This window comes from Magnolia sinica, chromosome 19, assembly GCF_029962835.1.
Source record: "Magnolia sinica isolate HGM2019 chromosome 19, MsV1, whole genome shotgun sequence".
NCBI lineage: Eukaryota > Viridiplantae > Streptophyta > Magnoliopsida > Magnoliales > Magnoliaceae > Magnolia > Magnolia sinica.
This window is the reverse complement of record NC_080591.1, coordinates 60,853,425-60,876,674: the sequence shown is the minus strand read 5'-3', so window position 1 is coordinate 60,876,674 and position 23,250 is coordinate 60,853,425. Positions and strand designations below refer to the sequence as shown.

The following is a 23,250-nucleotide window of genomic DNA, read 5'->3' as shown; positions in this document are numbered from 1 at the left end:
TTAAATCCATGCTTTAAGCTTCCTTTCCAGTTCATGCTTGTAAATACACTCTACATCACAAACATGATTAAAGCGGGCCATTAAACGGTATCATGTTCGTAAATCCAAGCAATAACTGGGGTCTAATATGCAATATTTGACCCTCAACACAACCCCCAACTACCATTTTGTTAGTCCCGAGCAAAATATGCGAAAATTAAGTTGAGAATCATAGGAGAATTTCTCAAGTGATTTTTGAAAAACTATCCAAATTCCAGAATTCTAAGGTTCATGAATGTTAAGCATAACTTTCTCCTATATTCAAGCACACGGTAAACATCATAATTAAGTTCAAAGTATTAATCCATCAATTAGAATAATTCTAAACATTTAGTTTCATGGGTGTATAGTATAATCTTGGCTTATCAACATGAAACTCACTTCTCAATTTCAGGATATCATTGGTAGCCAACAAGAGAATTTATGATAACCAAAATTTGCCCCACAGATCATCCTTTCATTCCTTCAGCTTTTAAGTTTTTCAGTAAAAGTAATGCCAAGAAGGGGAATCAAATCCTCACCTACAGGGAGCAAACCTATGGTGAAGACTGTACACCCAACCCTTTTTGCATATCATCTATGGGGAATTAAATCTACACCTATAGGGAGCAAACCTATGGTGAAGATTATTTGCACAACCCTTTACAAAGGTATCTGTTTTTTTTTTATAGGTATTTTCTTTTTCTTCAATTGATCATGACGGGCAAATTTTTCAGGCTGGTTCCTTACATGCTTAGTGATTACCAAATTAACCCTTCCATATCAAACTGAAACCTTTATGTGAAAGCAAGATGTGTCTTGTGAAATCATGACTCAATCAATTTTTAAAACCTCTAATCATGGATTAACAATTCAAACTTAACTGTGAAATCTAAAAGATACTGAATCCAAGAGTCATAAATTACCAACATCACTTATCTTGTAATTCTAAATCCAAGATGACAGTCAAAATCACTTCGAATTCATAAGAAATTCCAGAAAAATTTAAAAATTTTCACAATTTCTGCTCAAGACCAAGAAAACACATTAGGTAGCCTAATCTCCCACCCCCAACTAAAAATCTACATTGTCCTCAATGTAAAAGATATGCTTGCAATGTACATGAGACAATGAAAGTAAATGAGAAGTGATGGGAAGATTATACCTGGACGAGGGATTCAAGAAGTTTTTACACAAGGATCTCAGCATGAAAGCAAGTCGCAGAAGAGAGAAACCAACAAAAGAAAACTATCTTAAAACAATGTAAAAAGCAAATTAACCTAGAACAACATAAAGTAAACTACCCTAGTCCTATGAAAACAGGAAACCTACCTATACCTCCATCAGACTAGGAGATCAATCCTGGTAAACAGGATCAGTCAGAGGTATGGACATGTCCTCTGAATCAAATTTCTTGACAAATGGCTTTAAGCGATGTCCATTTACTTTAAACTCCTTGCCATTGTCCGTATCTCTTATCTCAACGGCCCCATGAGGATACGCAGTGACCACAATGTACGGGCCAGTCCAACGAGATTGAAGCTTACCTGGAAAGAGATGAAATCGAGAATTATATAAAAGGACTTTCTGACCAGGTGTGAATGATTTCCGTAGAATACGTTGGTCATAAAACGCCTTCATTCTGTCCTTGTAAATTCTCAAGTTCTCGTATGCGTCGTTCTGAATTTCTTCGAGTTCATTCAACTGAAGTTTGCGTAGTGAGCCAGCGTTGTCCAGATTGAAATTTAATTTTTTGATTGCCCAGTAGGCTTTATGTTCCAACTCCACAGGCAAGTGGCAAGCCTTCCCATAGACAAGTCTAAAGGGAGACATTCCAATAGGGGTTTTAAACGCAGTACGGTAAGCCCATAAGGCATTGGTCAATCGGATTGACCAATCCTTACGGTCAGAGTTAATCGTTTTTTTCAAAATGTGTTTGATCTCCCTATTAGAAATCTCAACTTGCCCACTTGTCTGTGGGTGATATGGGGTGCTCACCTTATGAGAGATATTGTATTTCCTCATTAAACTCTCGAATAACCTATTACAAAAGTGTGAGCCCCCATCACTAATGATAGCTCAAGGCGTTCCGAATTGGGAAAGGATGTTCTCTTTTAGGAATTTAATGATTGTGCGATGGTCATTATTCTGACACGGAATCGCTTCAACCCATTTAGTGACATAGTCTAAAGTGAGCAAAAGATTGGGGGAATGGTCCCATGAAATCAATGCCCCAGCAATCAAATGCCTCGATGATAAGAATGAGATTCAAGGGGCATCATATTTCGATGGGACAACGCTCCCAATTTTTGGTAATGCTCACAAGCTTTGCAAAACTCATGAGTGTCCCTAAACATAGTGGGCCAGTAAAAGCTACACTGTAAAATCTTGGCTTTGGTCTTTTTGGCAGAAAAGTGACCACCACAGGCCTGTGAATGACAGAAAGAGATGACACTCTGATGATCAACGTCTGGCACACATCTCCTTAAGATTTGGTCTGGGCAATATTTAAATAAATATGGATCATCTCAGAAAAAGTTGCGCACCTTGGTGAAAAATTTCTTCTTATCTTGCGTAGTCCAATGTGTCGGTATGGAACCTGTGGCAAGATAATTAGCAATATCAGCGAACCAAGGTGAATGAGAGACTCTGAACAGTTGTTCATCAAGGAACATATCATTGATATGGGTCGCCTCAAGGGAATCAGAGGTATTAAGGCGAGAAAGGTGATCGGCCACTACGTTTTCTACTCCCCTTTTATCTTTAATTTCCAAATCAAATTCTTGGAGTAGAAGGATCTATCTTATCAGGCGGGGCTTAGAATCATTCTTAGAAAGAAGATACTTAAGTGCCGTATGATCTATGTAGATAATGATCTTGGATCCGATCAAGTAGGACCTAAATTTGACCAAGGCGAACACTACGGCTAAGAGTTCCTTTTCCGTAGTCGAGTAGTTCACTTAGGCAGGATTTAGAGTCCTACTTACATAATGAATGACGTAAGGCCTCTTATCTTTTCTCTTACCTAGAACCACTCCAAGAGCATAATCAGAAGTGTCACACATAAGCTCAAAAGGAAGGCTCCAGTCGGGTGGTTGTATAATGGGTGCACTAGTCAACATGCCCTTAAGCTTAGTGAAAGCTCTTGACATGACTCAGTCCACTCGTATGGTGCATCTTTTTACATAAAGGACGAGAGATAAGACTAAAGTCCTTTATGAATCTCTTGTAAAACCCAGCATGTCCTAAGAAGGATCGCACGTCCCGTATGTTCTTGGGCGGAGGTAGGTTAGAGATACAATCAATTTTTGCCTTATCCACCTCCATTGCTTTGGACGAGATAATATGTCCAAGGATAATTCCCTTAAGAACCATGAAATGACACTTCTCCCAATTAAGTACCAGGTTCTTTTCTTCACATCTTTTCAGCACACATTTAAGATCCTCTAAGCACTCGCTGAAAGATGAACCGAAAACAGAGAAATCGTCCATGAAGACCTCTAGATATTTCTTCACCATGTTAGAAAAGATACTCATCATATATCGCTGAAAGGTAGCAGGGGCATTACATAATCCGAATGGCATCCTTCTGTAGGCAAAGGTGCCATAGGGACATGTAAATGTGGTCTTTTCCTGATCCTCAAGGGTGATTTCAATCTGATTGTAGCTCGAATACCCGTCAAGGAAACAATAATAGGAATGACTAGCTAGCCTTTTCAAGATTTGATCAATGAAGGGCAAAGGAAAGTGGTCTTTTCTCGTGATGGTATTCAGCTTCCTATAGTCATACACATTCTCCAACCAGTAGTAACTCTAGTTGGCACGAGTTCATTATTGGCATTGCTACGATGGTGATTCCGGACTTCTTAGGAACTACCTAAGTTGGACTCACCCATTGACTATCGGATATGGGGTATATGATACCCACATCTAATAGTTTAAGAACCTCAGCCTTAACCATTTCCCTCATGTTTGGATTTAGTCTACGTTGTGATTGCCGAGTGGTGTTCACATTATCCTTAAGATATATGCCGTGAGTACAAATCGAGGGGTCGATTCCCTTGAGGTCCGCTATCATCCATCCAAGGGCTCCCTTATGCTCAATGAGAGTAGATATGAGCATACTCTCTCGTTCTTTCTCCAGGTGGGCAGAAACCACCACCGGGTATGTCTCATCTTGACCTAAATAGACATATTTTAAATCAGAGGGCAAAGGTTTTAGGTCAAGCTTCGACGGCTTGAGGTTAGACGGTAGAGGCACTACATCAGTTTGGGGTAACTCTTCAAATTGTGGCCTCCACTGGTTAACTTCAAGTACCGGTGCAGTATCAAGCAAGGCACACGTCTCCCTAATCATGTCATCATCAAAATCATGGGAGTGAGCCAGGCACGTCTCTAGAGGGTCAGAGGATAAGGTCAGAGGTGTCGTATCTTCCACTAAAGAGTCAATCATGTTAATGTCGTGGAAATCATCATCATCCTCTAAGTTTCTACCGTTATTAAAAAAGATGTTTGATTCCAATGTCATATTCCCAAAGGACATAGTCATGACACCATTCCTGCAATTGATAATTGCGTTTGAAGTGGCCAGGAATGGGCAACCAAGAATGACGGGAATCTGAGTGCTCATGTTATTGAGGGTTTGGTGTCCAGGATGATAAAATCTACAGGGTAGTAAAATCTATCAACTTAGACCAACACATCCTCAATTATCTCTCTTGGTACACGAACAAAGCGATCAGCAAGTTGTAGTGTGGTTAGGGTGGGTTTCAATTCACCCAAACCTAACTGTTTGTATACCGAGTAGGGAATCAGATTGACGCTCGCTCCTAAGTCAAGAAGTGTATGATCAATTCAATGGTCCCTGATTACACATGATATGGTTGGGCTACCGGGATCTTTGAATTTTTGTGGCACGTCTTGCTTTAGGATGATATTCACTTTCTCGGTCAAGAAGATCTTCTTTTGAATACTCTGTCATCGTTTAGTCGTGCATAAGTCTTTCAGGAATTTGGCATATGAAGGTATCTGTTTTACGACATTAAGTAGAGGAATGTTGACTCTCACTTGTTTCAACACCTCTAGGATATCCTAAGAGTTAGAGAGAGGTTTTGATGTGACCAACCGTTGGAGAAATGGAGCAACTGGCTTTTCAAGAAGTTCTGATTCTAATTTTTGTGGGGCCTCACTAGGTCCATCATTATTGTCCTCTTCTGGTTCTTGAGGCTTTTCGGGCCTAACCGGAAGGGTTTTATCAATGATCTTCTCACTCCTAAGAGTGGTGATAGATTTAGCATGCTCCATTTGATTTAAAGAGCTGGGATTACTTATCTCGTATTGTGGTTTAGGATTGGGGAGTGGTTGTGCAGGAAGCATCCCCTTTTCTATAACCGTCATACATGAATCCATCTTTTGCATAAAATCTTGCATTGCCTGGGTTAGCTCTTGCATGAAATTTTGAACCGGTTCTTCTTGAGGTTTCCCCTGATTTGGATTTTGATTGAAGAAACTTTGAGGGGTAGCAGTTTGTCCATTTCTCCAACTAAAGTTTGGATGATTTTTCCAACTAAGATTGTACGTATTAGAGGTTGGTCCATTGAAAGGTCTTTGATAATTATTTACGGCATTGGATTGTTCATTCAACACTTCTCGAAAGGCGGGTATCGTAGGACAATTTTCAGTTGTATGAATGTTGCAATCACAGATGTCACAAATACTTTCATTAACCTTATCCTTCTTTCCTTCCATGGCCTCAACTTTTCTTATGAGCGTACTCACTTTATACTTGAGATCATCCTCTTCTTTCAAGAGATACAATCCACCTTTCTCCTTAGATTGAGTCAGCCTAGACGTGGTATTCGATTTTGGGTAATAGTCCCATGATTGTGTTTTTTCAGCAAGTCTATCGAGGTAATCCCATACCTCATCAACATTTTTATTAATGAATTCTCCATTACACATTGTCTCAACCATTTGGCGCATGGAAGATGTCAGTCCATCATAGAAAAAATTTGTAATGCGCCACGTTTCAAAGCCGTGTTGTGGGCAAGAACTGACCAAATCCTTAAACCTTTCCCAACATTGGTAAAATGTTTCATCCTCCTTTTAGGTGAAGTTCATGATTACTTTTCTAAGGGTAATCGTTTTATGATGTGGAAAAAATTTCTTTATAAATTTCCTTTGCATATCATTCCATGTGCCAATGGATCTAGGACACAGTGAATGTAACCACGTCTTAGCCTTCTCCTTCAAGGAAAAAGGAAAGAGTTTCAGCCTGACTGTCTCCTCAGACACATTTTGAAAATATAAAGTGGCTATGATCTCATCAAACTCTTTCAAATGTAGATATGGTTCTTTAGATTCAAGCCCATGGAACTTAGGAAGGAGTTGGATAACCCCTGGCTTGATGTCCATATGTTCTGTATTTTCTGAAAAAATCATGCATGAGGGCGTACTCACCCCTGCTGGTTGTAAATAATCTCGTAAAGTATGAGGCAGGGGTGCTTGATGTACCTCATTCTCATCCTGAATGTCTTCCACCCTAAGTTGAGGTAGAAGAGGTTGGTTTTCAGCCATCACTTCAATTAACTCAGGGGATTTTGAGTGGTGTCTAGTCCTGCGATGGATAGTTAACCCCTCAACCAATTCTCCTTCAGTCAAGAGACGTCGAGTGTTGTCACGGGCCCACTTGGGCATGAAACACTCGCAGCCCTCAATCAAATTCGAAACCTAATCCTAAGAAAAGAAAAAAAACCTAGAAAGAAAGAGAGGGTTGGAAAGAAGTTACCAAATTGGAGTCCCTAAGTTAAAAACCTGCAAAAGAAAACAAAACAAGTCAGTTTCTAAAGAGAAGGTCTAAAATTAGAAAATCCTTAAAAAGAAAGATAGAAGTAAACTAGTTTCTAAAAGAAGAAATTCCTAAAAGAAAGTGGAAATTTAAAATAAATTAGGAAAGTCCTAAATTAGTAAGTAAGTTACTAAAAGAGATCTGAAAAATAGAAAGTAGAGAAAGAGCTTACCAAATTAGAAATTTCTATCTTAAAAGCCTACAAAATAGGAAAGTTAGTTTCTAAAAAAATCTATAAGTAGAAAATTTCTAAAAATAAATTAGGAAACAAAGTTAGATTCTAAAAGCGTTAGAATTAGAAACTTGCTAAAATAAATCCTAATTTAGAAATAGCAAGGAAGAAATTAAGAAAGAAATTACCAATTTAGAAAACTATCTCAGAATCCTACAAAATAGGAAAGTTGGGTTAGTTTCTAAAAATGGAAGAATTTCTATAAGAGGAAATAACTAACCTAGTTTTTAAAAACAAAAGAGGAAAGTTTCTAAAAATAAACTATTTCCTAAAAATAAAAAAAATACTAGAATTAGAAAATTTTTAAAACTCAAAACCCTAATTCTAAAAAAATAGAAAAAGTAGAGAAATTAGAAAGGGATTACCAATTTCGAAGTTTATGTCAGGATCCTACAAAACAGGAACAAGTTAGTTCTAGAAATCAAATAGAAATAAGAATCTAAAGCTAAAGTTAGTAAAATCCTAATCTTAAACTAATTCTAAAACTAATTAATTTCAAAGAATCGTAACTGTTAATCCCCGGCAATGGCGTTAAAAACTTGTTCACTCCCCAAGTGCAGGGTTGTGATATAGTAATAAACTTGGTAAAACTGAGGTCGAATCCCAAGGGACTGAAACCTATACGTTATCTGAAACTAGGTAGAAATAGAACTAGCCTAAGATGAAATCTAAATCAATTATAAATTGATGAATAACGGTGAGAGATTAATGTAAAACTTAAGAGAAATCAGAGATAAGAAACTAGGGATTCAGAGGATCCACTTGTAGAGATCAGGGAGATCTTATGCCTGCTTCAAAAAATCATGGAAATTAAACTGAATTTCCTCTGATATAATTTTAAAGAGATGAAAGGTATATGAATTAGAATGGATTCCATCACCAAATCATGCCCAGGAGACAAAGCAAACAACAGAATTAAACTAATTACCAACCAATCAACATGCTATGAAGGTTAGGAAGGGTATCGTCATCCGACCATACCCAGGAGACGATGGTGAACAACAGGGCTTCCTGACATCATAAACATAAAAAGTAAAGGAACATGCTCAAAGCTATCGCAGACCTATTGTAATTTTAGTCACAACAGACCATTAAAAACTAAAAACATTCCCTTAATTAAACCAAAATCAACATCAGTTCAATCTAAACAAAAGACACAAGCAAAGAGTCTCCCATCACGCTACAAGCTTCACCTCTTAGCCCTAGCTAAGAGGTTTAGCCACACATAAACATGATTAGGCTAAATCTCAAAAAGAAAAGAAAAGAAGAAGGAAAAAACTAAACAAAAATAGAAAAATAAACAAACTCTCTCTCTCCTGTGCTTCACGTCCAAGCTGTCGATCCCTCTAGATTGAATGCCCTCCTCCACATTTTGGAACTCTTTTTATAGCTGCTGGAGTGGCTGGAGTAGTGGAAATTGGATTTGGAAAGCTATCGCACGCGCAGCGAAAGCCTTTTCGAAGCCAAGTTCGAGGCTTCAAAAATCGCCACTTTCCTCACTTAAATTCTAAAGAAACACCGTCCCTTAGGACTTTCTTGGGTCCTCTACATGATGGACGGTTCAGATCATCGAAAATATCGTGATTTGGGCCATGCAACTCCCCGAAAATTCTGGTTTTCACGGACGCACGCCATTCGCATGTCATCGTGTTGACGTGTTCGGTGGGCCCCGTAGTGATGCTTTTGATGAAATCTACCCTGTTAATCAAATTCCTCTCAAAATTTTGGTCAGAATGGACTGGTTTTTTGTCGAGTTTTGATATAGTCCACTGCTGTTTTTCTTCCACCATTCATCCTGCGTTCTCTGACAATTCACGTGCATACACGTGCATGGGACCAGAAGGCGAGCTTGGTGAGGGTTGTAGCTACCCCTTTGATGCAATAGTCAGTTCAGATCATCGAACCAGATGATGAGTAGAGCCCACTAGCCAAAAACGGATGGACAATGTCCGTCCGCTATCCCTGTGTAAGAAGAAGACGGGTCAGCCCGTCTTTGACCGGGCTGACCGTCTGGTGCACGGCCGGTGCGTGTATACTATGTACACGCACTGTATATGTAGGGTCCACTGTGATGTTCGTGAGACATCCGCTCCGTCCATTTGATGTGTCACTCCATTTAAGGCGTTGAGAACAAAATTAAAGTATTTTCAGATACCAGGCGGGCCCCAAATCACTGATTTATGGGCTGATCTGACCGTTGGGCCACTTTCAGAGGGATCCAATGGCTGAAATTTGACATGTACGTTTAATTTTTGTTCCTCGAGCCATGTATGAAGTTTCAAGCCGAACAGATGATGGAAACCCAGTGATCTTGCATTCTGGCTGACTTTCAGGCCACTTGAGCTTCAGTTTCTCAATTTTCGCGGATCCCTAGTGTGTAATTCCATCGATCTTGGTCCCCTGGAGTCCGTCCCTTGCCTTTAGTGTCATTAGAGCGTTAAATCCATGCTTTAAGCTTCCTTTTCAGTCCATGCTCATAAATACACTTTGCATCACAAACATGATTAAAGCGGGCCATTAAACGGTATCATGTTCGTAAATCCAAGCAATAACTGGGGTCTAATATGCAATATTTGACCCTCAACATCTCCTCATTGAAGAGACAGCTAGTTACTTGTTCCATGGATACCTTTCCGTCTGGCGCGATGCTACTTAGAGACACCTCCAATGTATCCCAACTGTCAGGTAATGAACTAAGTAATAGTAAACCCTGTAATTCATCATCCAGGACCATCTTCATAGTGGAGAGTTGGTTCACTATATTGCTGACCTCATTCATGTGCTCGGCCACAGAACCACTATCTTTGAACTTGAGATTCACAAGTCGCCTTATCAGAAAAATCTTATACCAGCCGTCTACCTCTCATACAGTCCTTGTAATTTCAGCCATAGGTTAGCGGTTGAGGTCTTCGTAGACACATGGTGGAATGTAGAATCATTCATCCATTCACTACAAGAAATAGGATTTTTACCAACGAAACTTTTACCTACGATTTTATTTTTCGTAGGTAAAAAGGACTTTTACCAACGAAATGTTTACTTTTACCTACGAAATCCTAATTTCGTAGAGAAAAGTATACTTTTACCAATGAAAATTGTAATTTTGTAGGTAAAAGTAAACTTTTAGCAACGTAACTTTTCATTGGTAATGGTTATTTTTATTTTTTGAAAAAAAAAATATGAAAAATTTTCTTTTACCAACGAAAATTAATTTTCGTAGGTACAAGTGTTATTCCCGACGGACATAAACCGTCGGCAAAAATCTGGTATGATCTAATTACCGACTAAATATATCTTCGTTGGTAAAAATGTTTTTCCCGACGGACATGACACGTCGGCACAAATCTGGTACATTGTTAGTACCGATGAAATAGTTTCATTGGCAAATGTGTTTTTACCGACGGACATCAATCGTCGGCAAAAATCCTATACAATTTTATAATCAACGCAAAGCAGTCGCTGGTAAGTGTTTTCCCGACGGACTTGAAGCGTCGGAAAAAATCTGGTAGGATGTAAATACCGACACAGGAATCGGTAAAAATATGTTTTCCGACGGATATCAACCGTCGGAATAAATCCCATAAATTCGTAGCCCAAAGCATGACTGTTTTACCGACGAACTAAAACCGTCGGAAAACGGTTCCTACCAAAGCATGTTAATTTTTCCGACGAACTAAAACCGTCGGGGAAAGGTTCCCGCCAGGGACCAAAGATTCCCGCCTTGGCCGAAAGTATGACAGTTTTGCCGACGAACTAAAACCGTCGGAAAAAGGTTCCCGCCAGGCTCCAAAGATTCCCGCCCTGCCCGGAAGTATGACAGTTTTGCCGACGAACTAAAACCGTCGGGAAAAGGTTCCTACCATGGCATGATTGTTTTGCCGACGAACATAAACCGTCGGGAAAAGGTTCCCGCCAATGACAGTTTTGCCGACGAACTAAAACCGTCGGAAAAAGGTTCCGCCAAAATATTTCAGTTTTTGCCAACGAACTAAAACCGTCGGGAAAAGGTTCCCACGTGGCTAAAAATAAATATTTAAATTTTTTCCGACGGCAGATAACCGTCGCTAATGTTTTTACCCACAAACAGAAGCCATTGGTAATAATCCTTTGTTTTTATTATATATATAGAAATGCTCACACACACTAGTTGGACTTTACATTTTCGTCCAACTAGTTGATGAATTCAAGGACCAATTAATGCTATTTAATATTAAAAAAAGTTATTTTTAAGAGGAAAAGTAGACACTAGTGGTGGCCCCACTTTAGTGTTAAAGTGAAATCCACCCCAACCATCCGGTGAGTCACCCGGTGTTAGAACCATGGGTTAAAAAATCAGCATCATCTATGGTTCAAATGGACCACATGATTGAAAACAATGTACAAGTAAAACTCACTCTCCAAACTATTTTCATTGGTTTGGCCCACCTGAATCACGTATGCCCCTAATTTTTGGACATTAGGCATAGATTTTTAGTGTCATCTTAATGGTTGAAGTGGATTTATTAACATTGGTTGATATCCAAAATAGACAATGGATTTCAAGAGAAAATGGGATGAATTAGGAAGCTGCACACATGTAATATATTTATGCATGCAGTAAATGTAAATGAAATCTAGTCCATTAATTAGGTAGGAGTTCTTTTAAACGTGTGAAGGACATAAATTATTATTTTTAATGATTAATGGTATGATATCTATTTACAAAAAAAATGGAGCTATTAGAAATTAATTTTAGCCGTATACATTTAACTTGTATTTGTGGCTTCATTGATGATGATCGTTTATTAAATTTTAATAGATAAAATATAATTAATAGGCCTTATTTAATGGACAGGCCGGATCTTTGACATATAATTTCTATCATACTTATGTAAAACTTGATATTACGGATCTCACATGTGGTATATTACTTGGGATAGAAAGTAATTTTTTGCTATTAAATGCACAGCTAGTTGGACCAATTTGATTTGTCCAACTAGTTGTGTGTGAGCATTACTCATATATATAGTTTTTATATCATATGAGTGGAAATTTTTTTGTTTTTTATAATTAAAAAGTAATATTTAAATGATTTGTAATATCATATGAAAAAGAATATTGAGAAGTTTAAAAATTTAACAATGTTTGAGAAAATTTTTGAAAATAAAATGATGCTTTTGAAGAAAAGAAAATTGGCATTTTGAAATTATTGAGAAAATATTTTGAAAATTTGAAAATAAAAATTCAGAATTTGTATTAAATTTTTTTTCTTGAAATAATTTATAATAAAAATGTTTTTTTGTTAAAATGTTTTCAAAAATATACATTTTATAAAAGAATGTTATTTTTAAATGGAAATTAAAATTTATGTATGAAAAAAAAATTACTAAATTATTAGGCACATCCACTAATTGTACCTTCAACCATTTTTGGAAAATCTAATCAGTCTAGATTGAAGAGTAAATAACTTTAAATGTTTAAATCAAATTTCATTAAAATTGTTGATCAATCTTGTATGCTCAATATCTTTTTCATATGTAACTTGATCGGGACGAATAACTAGTGAAATTGAGTATTGATCAGAAAAATAGAGTGAATAGACCAGACAGGTAAAATGGGGCAAATATTTTGGTCAAAATTGTGACCAACTTTATTGACCTCATGAGAACCTAAGTGTTGATGTAAGTTTTGTGGGCCCCATCATAATGTGTGTCGAACATCAACACCATGAATTTAATGTGTCCCCTTCAGGTTATGAGATATGTAAAAAATCATCTGTATACGAAACTCAGGTGGGCTATGCCATCTAAAACCATGTGAAGACATCCTAAAAAATATAAAAGAACTTGGTGGGGCCCATGTGAGTTTTGGATGCGGTTGAAACTTGGTCTGACCCCTCATCCAAGTGGGACACACATAATGAGTGGGTTGGATATCTGAATCACATTTAGGTTAACCCAATATATGATTATGAAAGGAAACCCCTCTCCACTCTATTTAGGTGATTTACTAATTACCCTGAGTTAACTTTGTGGGGTCTACCATTAATTATTTATTTTATCCACTCTGTTCATCCATGTTAACAGATGATTTAGGATCTAAAGAACAAAAAGGAATCATATCCAAAGCTCAAGTGGACCACACCACAAGAAATAGTGTGATTGAAAAAATTCTTGGAGGCCATAGAAGTTTTGGATCAAGCCGATGTTTGTGTTTTCTCTTCATTCATATCTTTTTGATATTATGAACAGGTTGGATGACAAATAAACATTATTGTGGGCCCAAGGAAGGTATTAATGGTGGAAATCATTATTTCACATTGTTTCGTGTGGCATGGTCTACTTGAGTTTTGGATTTACCGAAAATTTGGGATCAACCCACACCGTTCATCCATTTTTCGAGATCATTTTAGAGAATTATCCAAAAAATAAATCATATCTAAAGATTAAATGGACCGCACTACAAAGAAGGGGAACATATTGGCTACTTCTCCCGACACTGGCCAATGGCTAGTGGTTGGTGCTATGTGGGCCCCACCATGATGTATGTGTTTAATCCACACCTTCCATCCATTTGTAGAGATCATTTTAGGGCAATATCCAAAGAACGAGTTAAATCTAAAGCTCTAGTGGACCCCAGCACACAGAAAACAGTGGGACAGTGACGCCCACCATTAAAAACTTCTAAAGGCTGAAAAAGTTTTATATGAAGATGATATTTGTGTTTTCTCATATTTCATGTATTTTTATACTTTTGAACAGGTTGGATTTCAAATAAACATTATGGTGGGACTTAAGATAGTTTCAACAGTGGAAATTACTATCCCCGCTGTTTTCTATGGTGGGGTCCACTACAGATTTTTATCTGCCTCATTCTTTAGATCATGACTTAAAATGATATCTCAAAATGGATGGACGGTGTGGATATAACAAATATATCATAGTGGGGCCCACAAAACTTGGTGACGTCACTGACGTAGGGCGTCCAAGAGACGCCCACTGTCACAGCGACGGAAACGGATTGGCTACTCCCCCTGCCACCAGCAATTGGCTGGTTGTCGGTGGTCTGTGGGCCCCACCATGATTTATGTATTTCATCCATTCTGTCCATCTATTTTTATAGATCATTTTATGGCATGAAGGAAAAAATGAAGTATATCTCAATCTCAAGCGGACCACGTTACAGGAAACAGTGTTGAATGAACGTTGAACATTAAAAATGTTTTGGGGGCCATAAAAGTTTTGGATCAGGCCGATTTTTATTGTTTCCCTTCATCTGGGTCTGTACGACCTAATCAACATATTGGATGTCAAATAAACAGTACACTGGGCCTTAGGAGGATTTTAATGATAGATATCCAATCATTGTTTTTTTTCCTATGGTGTGGTCCACCTAAGATTTTTATCTCTATAATTTTTTGTATAAAGATTAAAATGATCTGTAAAAATGGATGAACGGAATGGATGAAACACATACATCATGGTGGGTCCCACAGAGTACCGACCACCAGCAACAGGGCCGGTACCAGCGGGAGTAACCAATCCGCCTCGGGCGGATTTCCAGCGGAAGCCTTTCGCATGGCTTCCGGAGCAAGGATTCTAGGTGGGGCCCGTTGCGATGTTTGTGAGAAATCAAAGCCGTCCATCTATTTTCTGACCTCATTTTAAGCTATTCTACCAAAAATGAGTAGGATCCAAAACTCAAGTGGGCCATAGGAGATGAAACAGTGGGGAATGGAATGCCTACCGTTGCAACCTTCCTAGGCTCTACCTTGCTGTATATATGCCATCTAAACCGTTTACAGCATCTAAACCGTTTATAAGGTCATTTTCACTCAGATAAAGTGAAAAAGCCAAAAAAATTATATCGTCAAAAACTTTTATAGACATATAAATATTTCAACGGTGGTCACTAAATATCCACTGTTTCCTCTCGTGTGGCCCACTTGAGTTTTTGATCCTCCTAGATTTTGGTCCCACGTCATAAAATGAGATTAAAAAACGGATAGAGGGGTTAGATTTCACACAAACAACTAAGTAGGACCCACACAGAATTTTGTGCAAAATTAGAAATCCGTGTCCGTTCGTCTTCGTCAGCGACTCCTCGCTTATCTCTCTCTCTCTCTCTCTCTCGGTCCTTTCTCACGCATCCTCTATCTTTCTCTGTCTCTCTCGGCCCTCTCTCTCTCACGCATCCTCTCCCCTTCAATGATAACAACACTTCCGGGCTAGAGTTATTACAGGAATTCAAGTCCTTGGGAGCGAAGATTTTTCAGGTACATATATTTTCACTTGAGTTTCAACTTAGAAAAATGAAAGAGGAATTACAATTTATCTCAGATCTATTGGGAGATCTAAGAGATTTCCAATACCATCTTCACATCATCATCGGATCTATTGGGAGATCAAAGAGTTATGATTACTGAACATAAATGACTGCCGTAGGCTGAGAATCCTGCATGGAGCAGATCTTCTGATCTGAGTGGTTTCCATGTCATTCCCCATCAACAGTGGGTCCCATCAGATCAACGGTTTGGAATCACAGAACCATGGGAACTCAACGTCCAACTCCTGTGGCAGACCATTTGATCCACTCCTCCTCGGTGCATACTGTTATCCCCTTTTATCTTCTCATTGTTATTTTCTGCCATTCTCTTCCACCAACTCAAATCATGTTAGCCCCCAACACAGTTACTGCATTTCCATTTCCAATTCCATTACTGAAAGTTCAGCATACAGGGCTATTCCTGTCTATAATCTCTTCAAGCTTTTCTTTCTAGCATCCATCTTCTTCTTGTCCACCATCTGGACTTTGGTGGTGGCAGCAGCAGCAGTGGCGACAACAGACAGCCCTTCCTTCTTTTGAACCGTTGATGCCCCTCCTATTGACATGGTCTCCATGGTGGTAGTAGTTGCAGGCTGATCTTGGCCGTTGCCAGCTCCGCTACCTGCTTTGCTGCTGGCTAGAGGAGATGGCAATGACAGAGCGGTCGTGCTACAGACTGTGTTTGTTTGGTCCACATTCAGTGCAGTGGTAGACTCGGAGATGGCACCCGTCTTGGATTTCGCTTTTGGCTTAAGGGCATGGATCCCAGTGTAGAGCCTGCCACGCATGAACACTGTTAAAGCAACTAAACACAGTCTACGGAAGAATAATAACAATGCATTATGTTGTTGTTATATCCACACCATATTCGAGACTCAAAATTCAGTATCTGATTGGCCCCATTGAGTGATGTTGTGCAAGCATCAATGAGGGAAAACTCAATGCATGATGATGATAAGGAAGATGGAGCAGGGTTTATTCATAGTACTGGTGTGGCCCACCTCATAAGTTGATCATGGATCTGAGATAAATTGCTTACTGCACAACACAACTTTTAATGTGTAGAACTTTTAATGTGCGGATTGTTGTGCATTATTCATTGTACTGGTGTGGCCCATCTCACAAAAATCATGGATTGGATACTGAACGCTTCAGTAGCCAAAACGCTACTGAAGTGATGTGGCAAATCGCCATTGGTTAGATGCAAACCGCGTTCCTTGGTATAAATGCTACTCCGTCAGATCCGTTAACGGATCTTTCACCCTTTCCGCCATGCACCACTCGGCCATGAAATGGGATGGTCATTCTGAGAAAATTCAGTTGGGCCACTGTGAATTTATATATGTGATTTATCCACACCTTCCATCTGTTTTTCCATCTAATTTTAGGCGTTGAGCCCAAAATTGAAGCTTGTAAAAATCTCAAGTGGACCATACCACAGGAAACTGTGGGAATAATGATTTCCACCGTTGAAACCTTTCCAGCCCCACAGTAATGTTTATTTTCCAGCCCCACACCGTTCAAACCTTTCCAGCCCCACACCGTTCAAATGATGTTCTGTATCTCTCTCTAATACTTCCTTTCAAGTAATCCACATAAATTAGTCCATCTCGTTTTTTTTCAAAAAAAAAATAAAAATCACCATTCAATCAATTTAATCAGTGGGTGATGGCCACGGGTCTCTAAATTTTATCAATGGACAAGATTTTCTAGCGTTCGGATGGTGAGAGTTGCAAACGATGGCATATAACACAAATATCAAAGTAAGGCTCAGAGCAGCCTTAGCTAAGAGAGTAAAGTCAATCCAACCACATATCAGGGCAGCAGCATCCCAACCATTAATCAAGGGAGCATCCAAACCGTTAATCAACAAGACTAAAGTGGCCCAAGCAAATCCAACCACAAAACAAGCACAACGTTAATGACTACATGAAATCAGGACCATTAATTAGTAAGATAAATGAAATCAATGGATAGATTTGATTAAAAATGGCAGGGGCCGCGCTGAATGGCATTGCTGACCTGAAGAATGAGCTCAGGTCCTTCATGGTATGGGTTCTATGTTCTGAATTTCCTGTTTTTATATGTGATTCTGTCTGTAATTCTAAATTCTTATTTTAAAGGGGCTACTATAGGGGAGGGCCACAAATTTCATTTTCTTTCATCTGAAATTTCTTTTTTATCAGTTTGTGGTTTAGAGTGCATTTGGTTGCATCAAATATCATGAAATTTCATGATTAGGTGCAATCAAATGCACAGCTAGTGAGAAAAGAGAAGTGCCATTTTTAGGTCTTCCATTTAATTAGTATTGACAGTTTGTGGAGTTCTAGATCACAAGGATTTGAAATCAGTGTTAATATTATTTCAGATTACAGGTAATGCACTTACATCTTTTTGAAATTTTTATATCTGGTGTTATTTACCTTGACAAGTGGGAATATGCCACAAGGATACAAATTTACATGCAGGCATATTGATTTTTAGCCTGAAAAGTGACGAAAATGCATCAAGGAAATGCATTTAGCTTCTCTTACATGATTTTTATCTTGAAAAGATGTGACATTTTCATCAAGGATGGGCACTTAGGTTCCCTTACGTAAATTTTTTATCCTGAACAGTGGGTTAAATGCCTCAAGGTTATGACATTATGATGAAATTTAAAAAAATTAAATAAAAATCAAATTTTCTATGGTTTTTCCTTTTTTGGAAGAAATTGTGGTGAATTACTGCAAGAAACTCGATTTTAAGCTCATGATTATTAGCTAAAAATAATAATTTAGTTAGTTCCATTTTCTTGTTTTATGGTAGGCATCATTGCAAGTTATGTAAGAAACTCTTTTTTTCTTTTTCTTTTTTTAATCCTTTTTTTTTGGAGGAACGAAATGTGTGTGTGTGTGTGTGTGTGTGTGTGTGTGTGTGTGTGTGTGTGTGTGTGTGTGTGACTTTAATTTCCTCTGATTTCCTAATTCTGGAAAGCTCACAGGGAAATTAGATTAGTCGCTTGAGTTTACACTAGATTTCCCAAGGAAGCTGCAGTAATCTTTTACAAGAATTAGGGTGGTGATTTTGCATGAAGTCATCTCTATTTTTATTTTCCTGTTATTTGAGATTGTGATGATGACCTTGAAAAAGAAAATTGAACTTGCTTTGGTTTTTCCCATATTGAATCAGATCATGGCAAATAAACACAAGAAACTCGATTTTGGCATCAGTTTCTAAGTTTCAGAGGAATAAGTAGCACTCATACATGTCTTTGGTAAGCTTTTGATTTCCTCTTAATTGAGTTGTGAGGATACAGTTGAAAGGAGTGAATGCTTTAATTGATGCTAAATTTTTTCTTCTCATCTTTGAAAGCGATCGAGAATATTTTAGGAAGCCCAATTTTGCCTGAAATTCTAGGGTTTGGAGGAATTAGGTGTGACTTTTAGATGAATTCATCTTTAAGTCACTTTCTTTTCCCATCCTATGAGAAATTTTTGATTAATTTGCTAGCATAGAAAAATAATAATATTTCATTTTCTATAAAAATTCACAAAAAACCAATTCAAATTTCGTTCAAGACAAGTTGCACTCAGGTATTTCGCTTTTGAAGTTTGGTATTATGGAGAGTTTCCACTATGCATGAACTATTATAATTAATTTTTGTAAATAAATTGTGCAGCATGAGAATGATGTCTGGTATAAAAAATAAACAAAAAGAAATGTCATCCTGCATTAATTAGATCCAATTTTTTCATGTGTATGCATGCATGTTTGGGTCTTGCAAGACTATGGAATTCATAGCAGTCCACTGGCTTTTAAATTTATCAAGAATTTTTGCCAAATTTAAGAAGATATTAGATGCATATATCTGGATTGATGAGTATAATCTTTGCTACCATCTCTGTTGCTGCTGCCAAAATTTCCAGATCCTTCTTGAGTTGCTATTTCTTCACATCTTTAGCAACACTTCTTTTTCTTCTTGACTAATCATGTGCACATTGTAAATTTAGAGATTTGGTTCTCAAGAACTCATTGAAGAGGATTTCTTGCTTGGCGCCTGTTACTTACACGCGAGAAGATACTCATTGAAGAGGATTTCCGTGTGGACCGAGTCAATCAGAACAAAGATTGTTCTCTTTTCTTGAACAATCCTCTGTTTAAGAGTGTAATGTTGGATACAATGTATTGTATTGTCAATTATTTCAGTGCAAATTGGAAAATTCTTTAGCTACATTATCATAGAAACTAAAATTGATTTGATTTAACTTAGCCTTTCATGGGTTTTGTTCTATTATACTAAACAGGGTTGTGCTAGGAATCCTACTCATGCATTCATGGGGCTTGTCAGCAAGGGTCTTGAGCTATGGATATATTAGGTATGAAAATTGCACTTTCTAAAAACTGATTCTTTTCTGATATTCTGGCAAAATATTGCAAAAACTGGTGTAGAACTCAAGGTACCTGTCATCCTTGATCCCTTCTCTGATTGATTGTCTATTTGCTGAGTTTGGAGTTCCCAAAGCACCAATTCACACGGGGAACAATGTAGTAAATAGTTCCACTGAATTCTTGTTCCATGCATATTCTGTTTTTAGGCTGTTTGCACAGAGGGGGTGTCACCCATATGCCAGCAATAGTCCACTATGTCAGAAGATCCAAAACCTTCAACTGGAGTATGGCAAACATATTTTCCATTTCAGGATTGAAAATTAGGCAATGTGTTTCCTGAACAGAGGATCTGCCACGTGTGAAGCTCAGGTACATAGCTTACTATGAGCAGTCCTAATAACAGGGTAGCATAGTAAGCATAGCATCCAATGTTTGTATGTGATCGTTCCTCATTAATTAGAGAGAATTTTCTTATGATTAAAAGCAGGAATCGGGTCATGGGTTGGGCTATTGCGTCACCATCATCAACATATGGCTGATTTAATGGCCATGTAGCCACATTTCCAACATGGGATATTTATTGGAAAGTTAAAAAGTGAAAAATCCAATGATCCTGTTTTAACAAAAAAGATGCCCACTAATTCATATGTTAGGACTGTTCAAACAATATGATGTTTGGAATGTGTCTTAGAAGTGTAGCAGTGTTGCCTATTTTCATCCATCATTTTCGTATGGGCCCACCATCTTGTATGCAAGCATTTTGTAACATATCTGCTATCACATTCTAGCAGCCAGTTTGAATGGTTGCATGGCAACTGTAACCAACCTGAAAAATCCGGTGAACAAATGATGTTATGGTGTTGCTCCTATTACGGTGGGATATCCATTCCTTTTTAAAAATAGAATCTAAACTGTCATTAGTTATGATTGTTGCAGCCAAATTTTATTCATTGTTTCCTGTTCTGAACTTGGCAGCACAATAAACTTCATGTGATATTGAAATCAGTTTCTTCTTGCACTAGAAAAAGACTCGAGTAGGGTCTTTTTGGTTTTTCGTGTTATCATCAACATATGGCTGATTGAATTAAAGCATCCTAGATGTGGTTCATAATTCAGAAAACTTGGAATACAAATATAGTCGTGGTTGTTTTTTCAAGGTTGTGGAAATGGACAGATGAGAGTGGGAGGAATAGTATAATGCCAACTTAGAAATTGTGATGATTTTTTCTATATGCTGTAGGCACAAGTTGATTTGCTCTCATTCAATTAGTCAAGAAAACCTCATAAGTCGAAGCTTCTCAAGGATTTGATTGTTCAGGTAGTTTTTCTATTTGTATTCTGATTTTCAGAACTTTTGAGCATGATCATTACTTCCATTTTTATTTATACTTTTAGGTATATCGACATGATGATAATAACATGGAAAACATGAGAATTCATGGATTGTTGGCTCCATTAAAGCCTTTTGGGTAAGTAGTTTCAGACCTTTTCTGTGCTGTTTTCTTGCTCATGTTTGAAAAAATGAAATAAATCATCGGGTTTCCTTATTCAGATACATTGTAGAAGCCCTGGAGATGCTATTGATGTCCATGGCAAAAGATGGTACTGAGGCTCTTGGGCTCAATGGGAAATGATGCTCCTTTGGCTGTGATGTCCAATAGAGAGAAACTTACATTTGAGTATTTCAAGCAGATGTTTGCTCAGGTAACAAACCCACCGATTGATCCGATTCGAGAGAAAATAGTCACGTGGAAGGGGACCTTACTGAAACAGTTCATGTGGAAGGCTATGTGGTAGTTTGTTTGTTTTGAAAACTTTCAATAGACCGTTAATTGTTTTGTTGGTATTGTGCTGATTGTTGTCTTGATGGATGTTGAATGGGTGAAACATGCATAGGTTCAATGATTGGTTGATTATAATATTGTTAGCTTTTGTTGATAGAAACTAGATTTAGCCTCGATCATTGATAAATGAGGTTAAAAATTAAATTTAACCTCACTTGATGCCAACAAAGGCTAAATCTATCTTTAGTCTCAGTTTTACCTCAATTACCTAAACTGAGACTACAACTCCCGTGGTTAAAGGCTTTAGCCTCAGTTGTTGAGAACCGAGGTTAAAAATAGATTTAGCTTCAATTGGAGGCAACCGAAGCTAAAATTTAGATTTAGTCTTAGTTGGAAACAATGGAGGCTAAAATTTTGATTTAGCCTCATTTCGAGAAAACTGAAGCTAAAAAGGTTCTTTTAGCCTCACTTGAAGAAACGAGGCTATAAAAGTCATTTTAGCCTCGGTTGCTAAAACTGAGGCTAAAGCCTTTAGCCACGGGGGTTTCAACCTCGGTTTGGATAACTGAGGCAAAGCTGAGGCTAAAGGCTTTAGCTTCAGTTTTTAACCTTTTTAGCCACAGTTTTAAACCGAGGCTAATGCCCCCTTTTCTTGTAGTGGTTACAAACTTGAGATTTAAAACTTTCTGAAAGAAAGTTGATAATTGAATACTATCTGTTTTAGAGGCTATGTATTGCTGATTTTGTTCAGGCCATGACTGTCCAATAGGTTTGGGGCACCTATGGATCTAAAGAAAGAGTGGGAAAGATTAATATTTGAACAAAAGTATGGGGAAGCATTTACTTCAGCCCATGAATTGTTGGATGTTTATTTGGTTTTTAGATAATGCAGATTTTGCTTAGTTTTTCAGAGTTTGTAATTGAGAAGATGAGCATGTGCTCTTGAAGTATTGTCTCTCTCTTTTTTATGACATCTCATCCTTATCTTTAATATATTTTTAGTTCTTCAATTTTGCTGCATTACTTTTCTGTATGATGATATTCGTTGTAGGAAGCTATTCGTTGGGGTACTGATTATCTTCTCAAAGCTACTGCTCATCCAAACACCATATATGTGCAGGTTTCTTTTTCTTTTTCTCTAATTCTTTTTGGAGTTGGATTTGCTTTCTTTTTCTTTTTCCTCATGTGGGATCTCTGTTTCTTTTCAGAAAAAAGCTGTTTATTTTGTAAGAGAGGCAGAGGGAGGAGCATGAGAAGCAGAGGGAGGAGCATGAGAAGCAGAAGGAGGAGCAGGAGAGGCAGAGGGAGGAGCAAGAGAGGAGGATGGAGGATATGCGGGTGGAGCATGAGCGACGGATGCAGGAGATATTACAGGTTCTCGCTGCACGCTTACCCATCGATGCCCCGCCACCTCCGCCTTCATCTTTGTGATTTGTCATATTTTATTTATGATTTATTTTATATAAGAATGTTAAACTTATATGTATTTATGCGTGGATGAATGTAATGTGGATAAGACTATTTGTGTATGTATGGATGTGATTTGTGTTTGGATGGATGTAGTTTATGTTTGTTTGGAAAAATGAAAATATGAATATAATGAAATATATTGTAACAGGTGTATAATAAGAATTTTTGCAAAAAAAAAAAAAAAAGAGACTTTTACCTACGAAAATTTTCATAGGTAGAAGTTT

General features: G+C 37.8%; 1 protein-coding gene, 1 long non-coding RNA gene and 1 other non-coding gene across 3 annotated transcripts; 2 read left to right on the top strand and 1 right to left on the bottom strand.

Moving 5' to 3' along the window:
• The first annotated feature begins 6,049 nt into the window (after nucleotides 1-6,049).
• On the top strand, nucleotides 6,050-6,156 carry LOC131235858 (small nucleolar RNA R71). Its single transcript, XR_009166375.1, has one exon. It is a non-coding gene; the product is annotated as a small nucleolar RNA R71 (small nucleolar RNA).
• Nucleotides 6,157-15,826: 9,670 nt separating this feature from the next.
• LOC131234646 (ubiquitin-conjugating enzyme E2 22-like) lies at nucleotides 15,827-16,189 on the bottom strand. The gene has a single exon (XM_058231572.1). The coding sequence runs from the start codon at nucleotides 16,187-16,189 to the stop codon at nucleotides 15,827-15,829; it is 363 nt and encodes a 120-aa protein (XP_058087555.1).
• Nucleotides 16,190-19,511: 3,322 nt separating this feature from the next.
• On the top strand, nucleotides 19,512-21,663 carry LOC131235096 (uncharacterized). The gene is made up of 3 exons (XR_009165931.1): nucleotides 19,512-19,759; nucleotides 21,013-21,090; nucleotides 21,325-21,663. It is a non-coding gene; the product is annotated as an uncharacterized LOC131235096 (long non-coding RNA).
• The last annotated feature ends 1,587 nt before the right edge of the window (nucleotides 21,664-23,250 follow it).

What these genes read in the sequence shown, in the direction of transcription:
- LOC131234646 (XM_058231572.1), bottom strand. Translation starts at nt 16,189, where the DNA reads ATGCGTGGCAGGCTCTACACTGGGATCCATGCCCTTAAGCCAAAAGCG.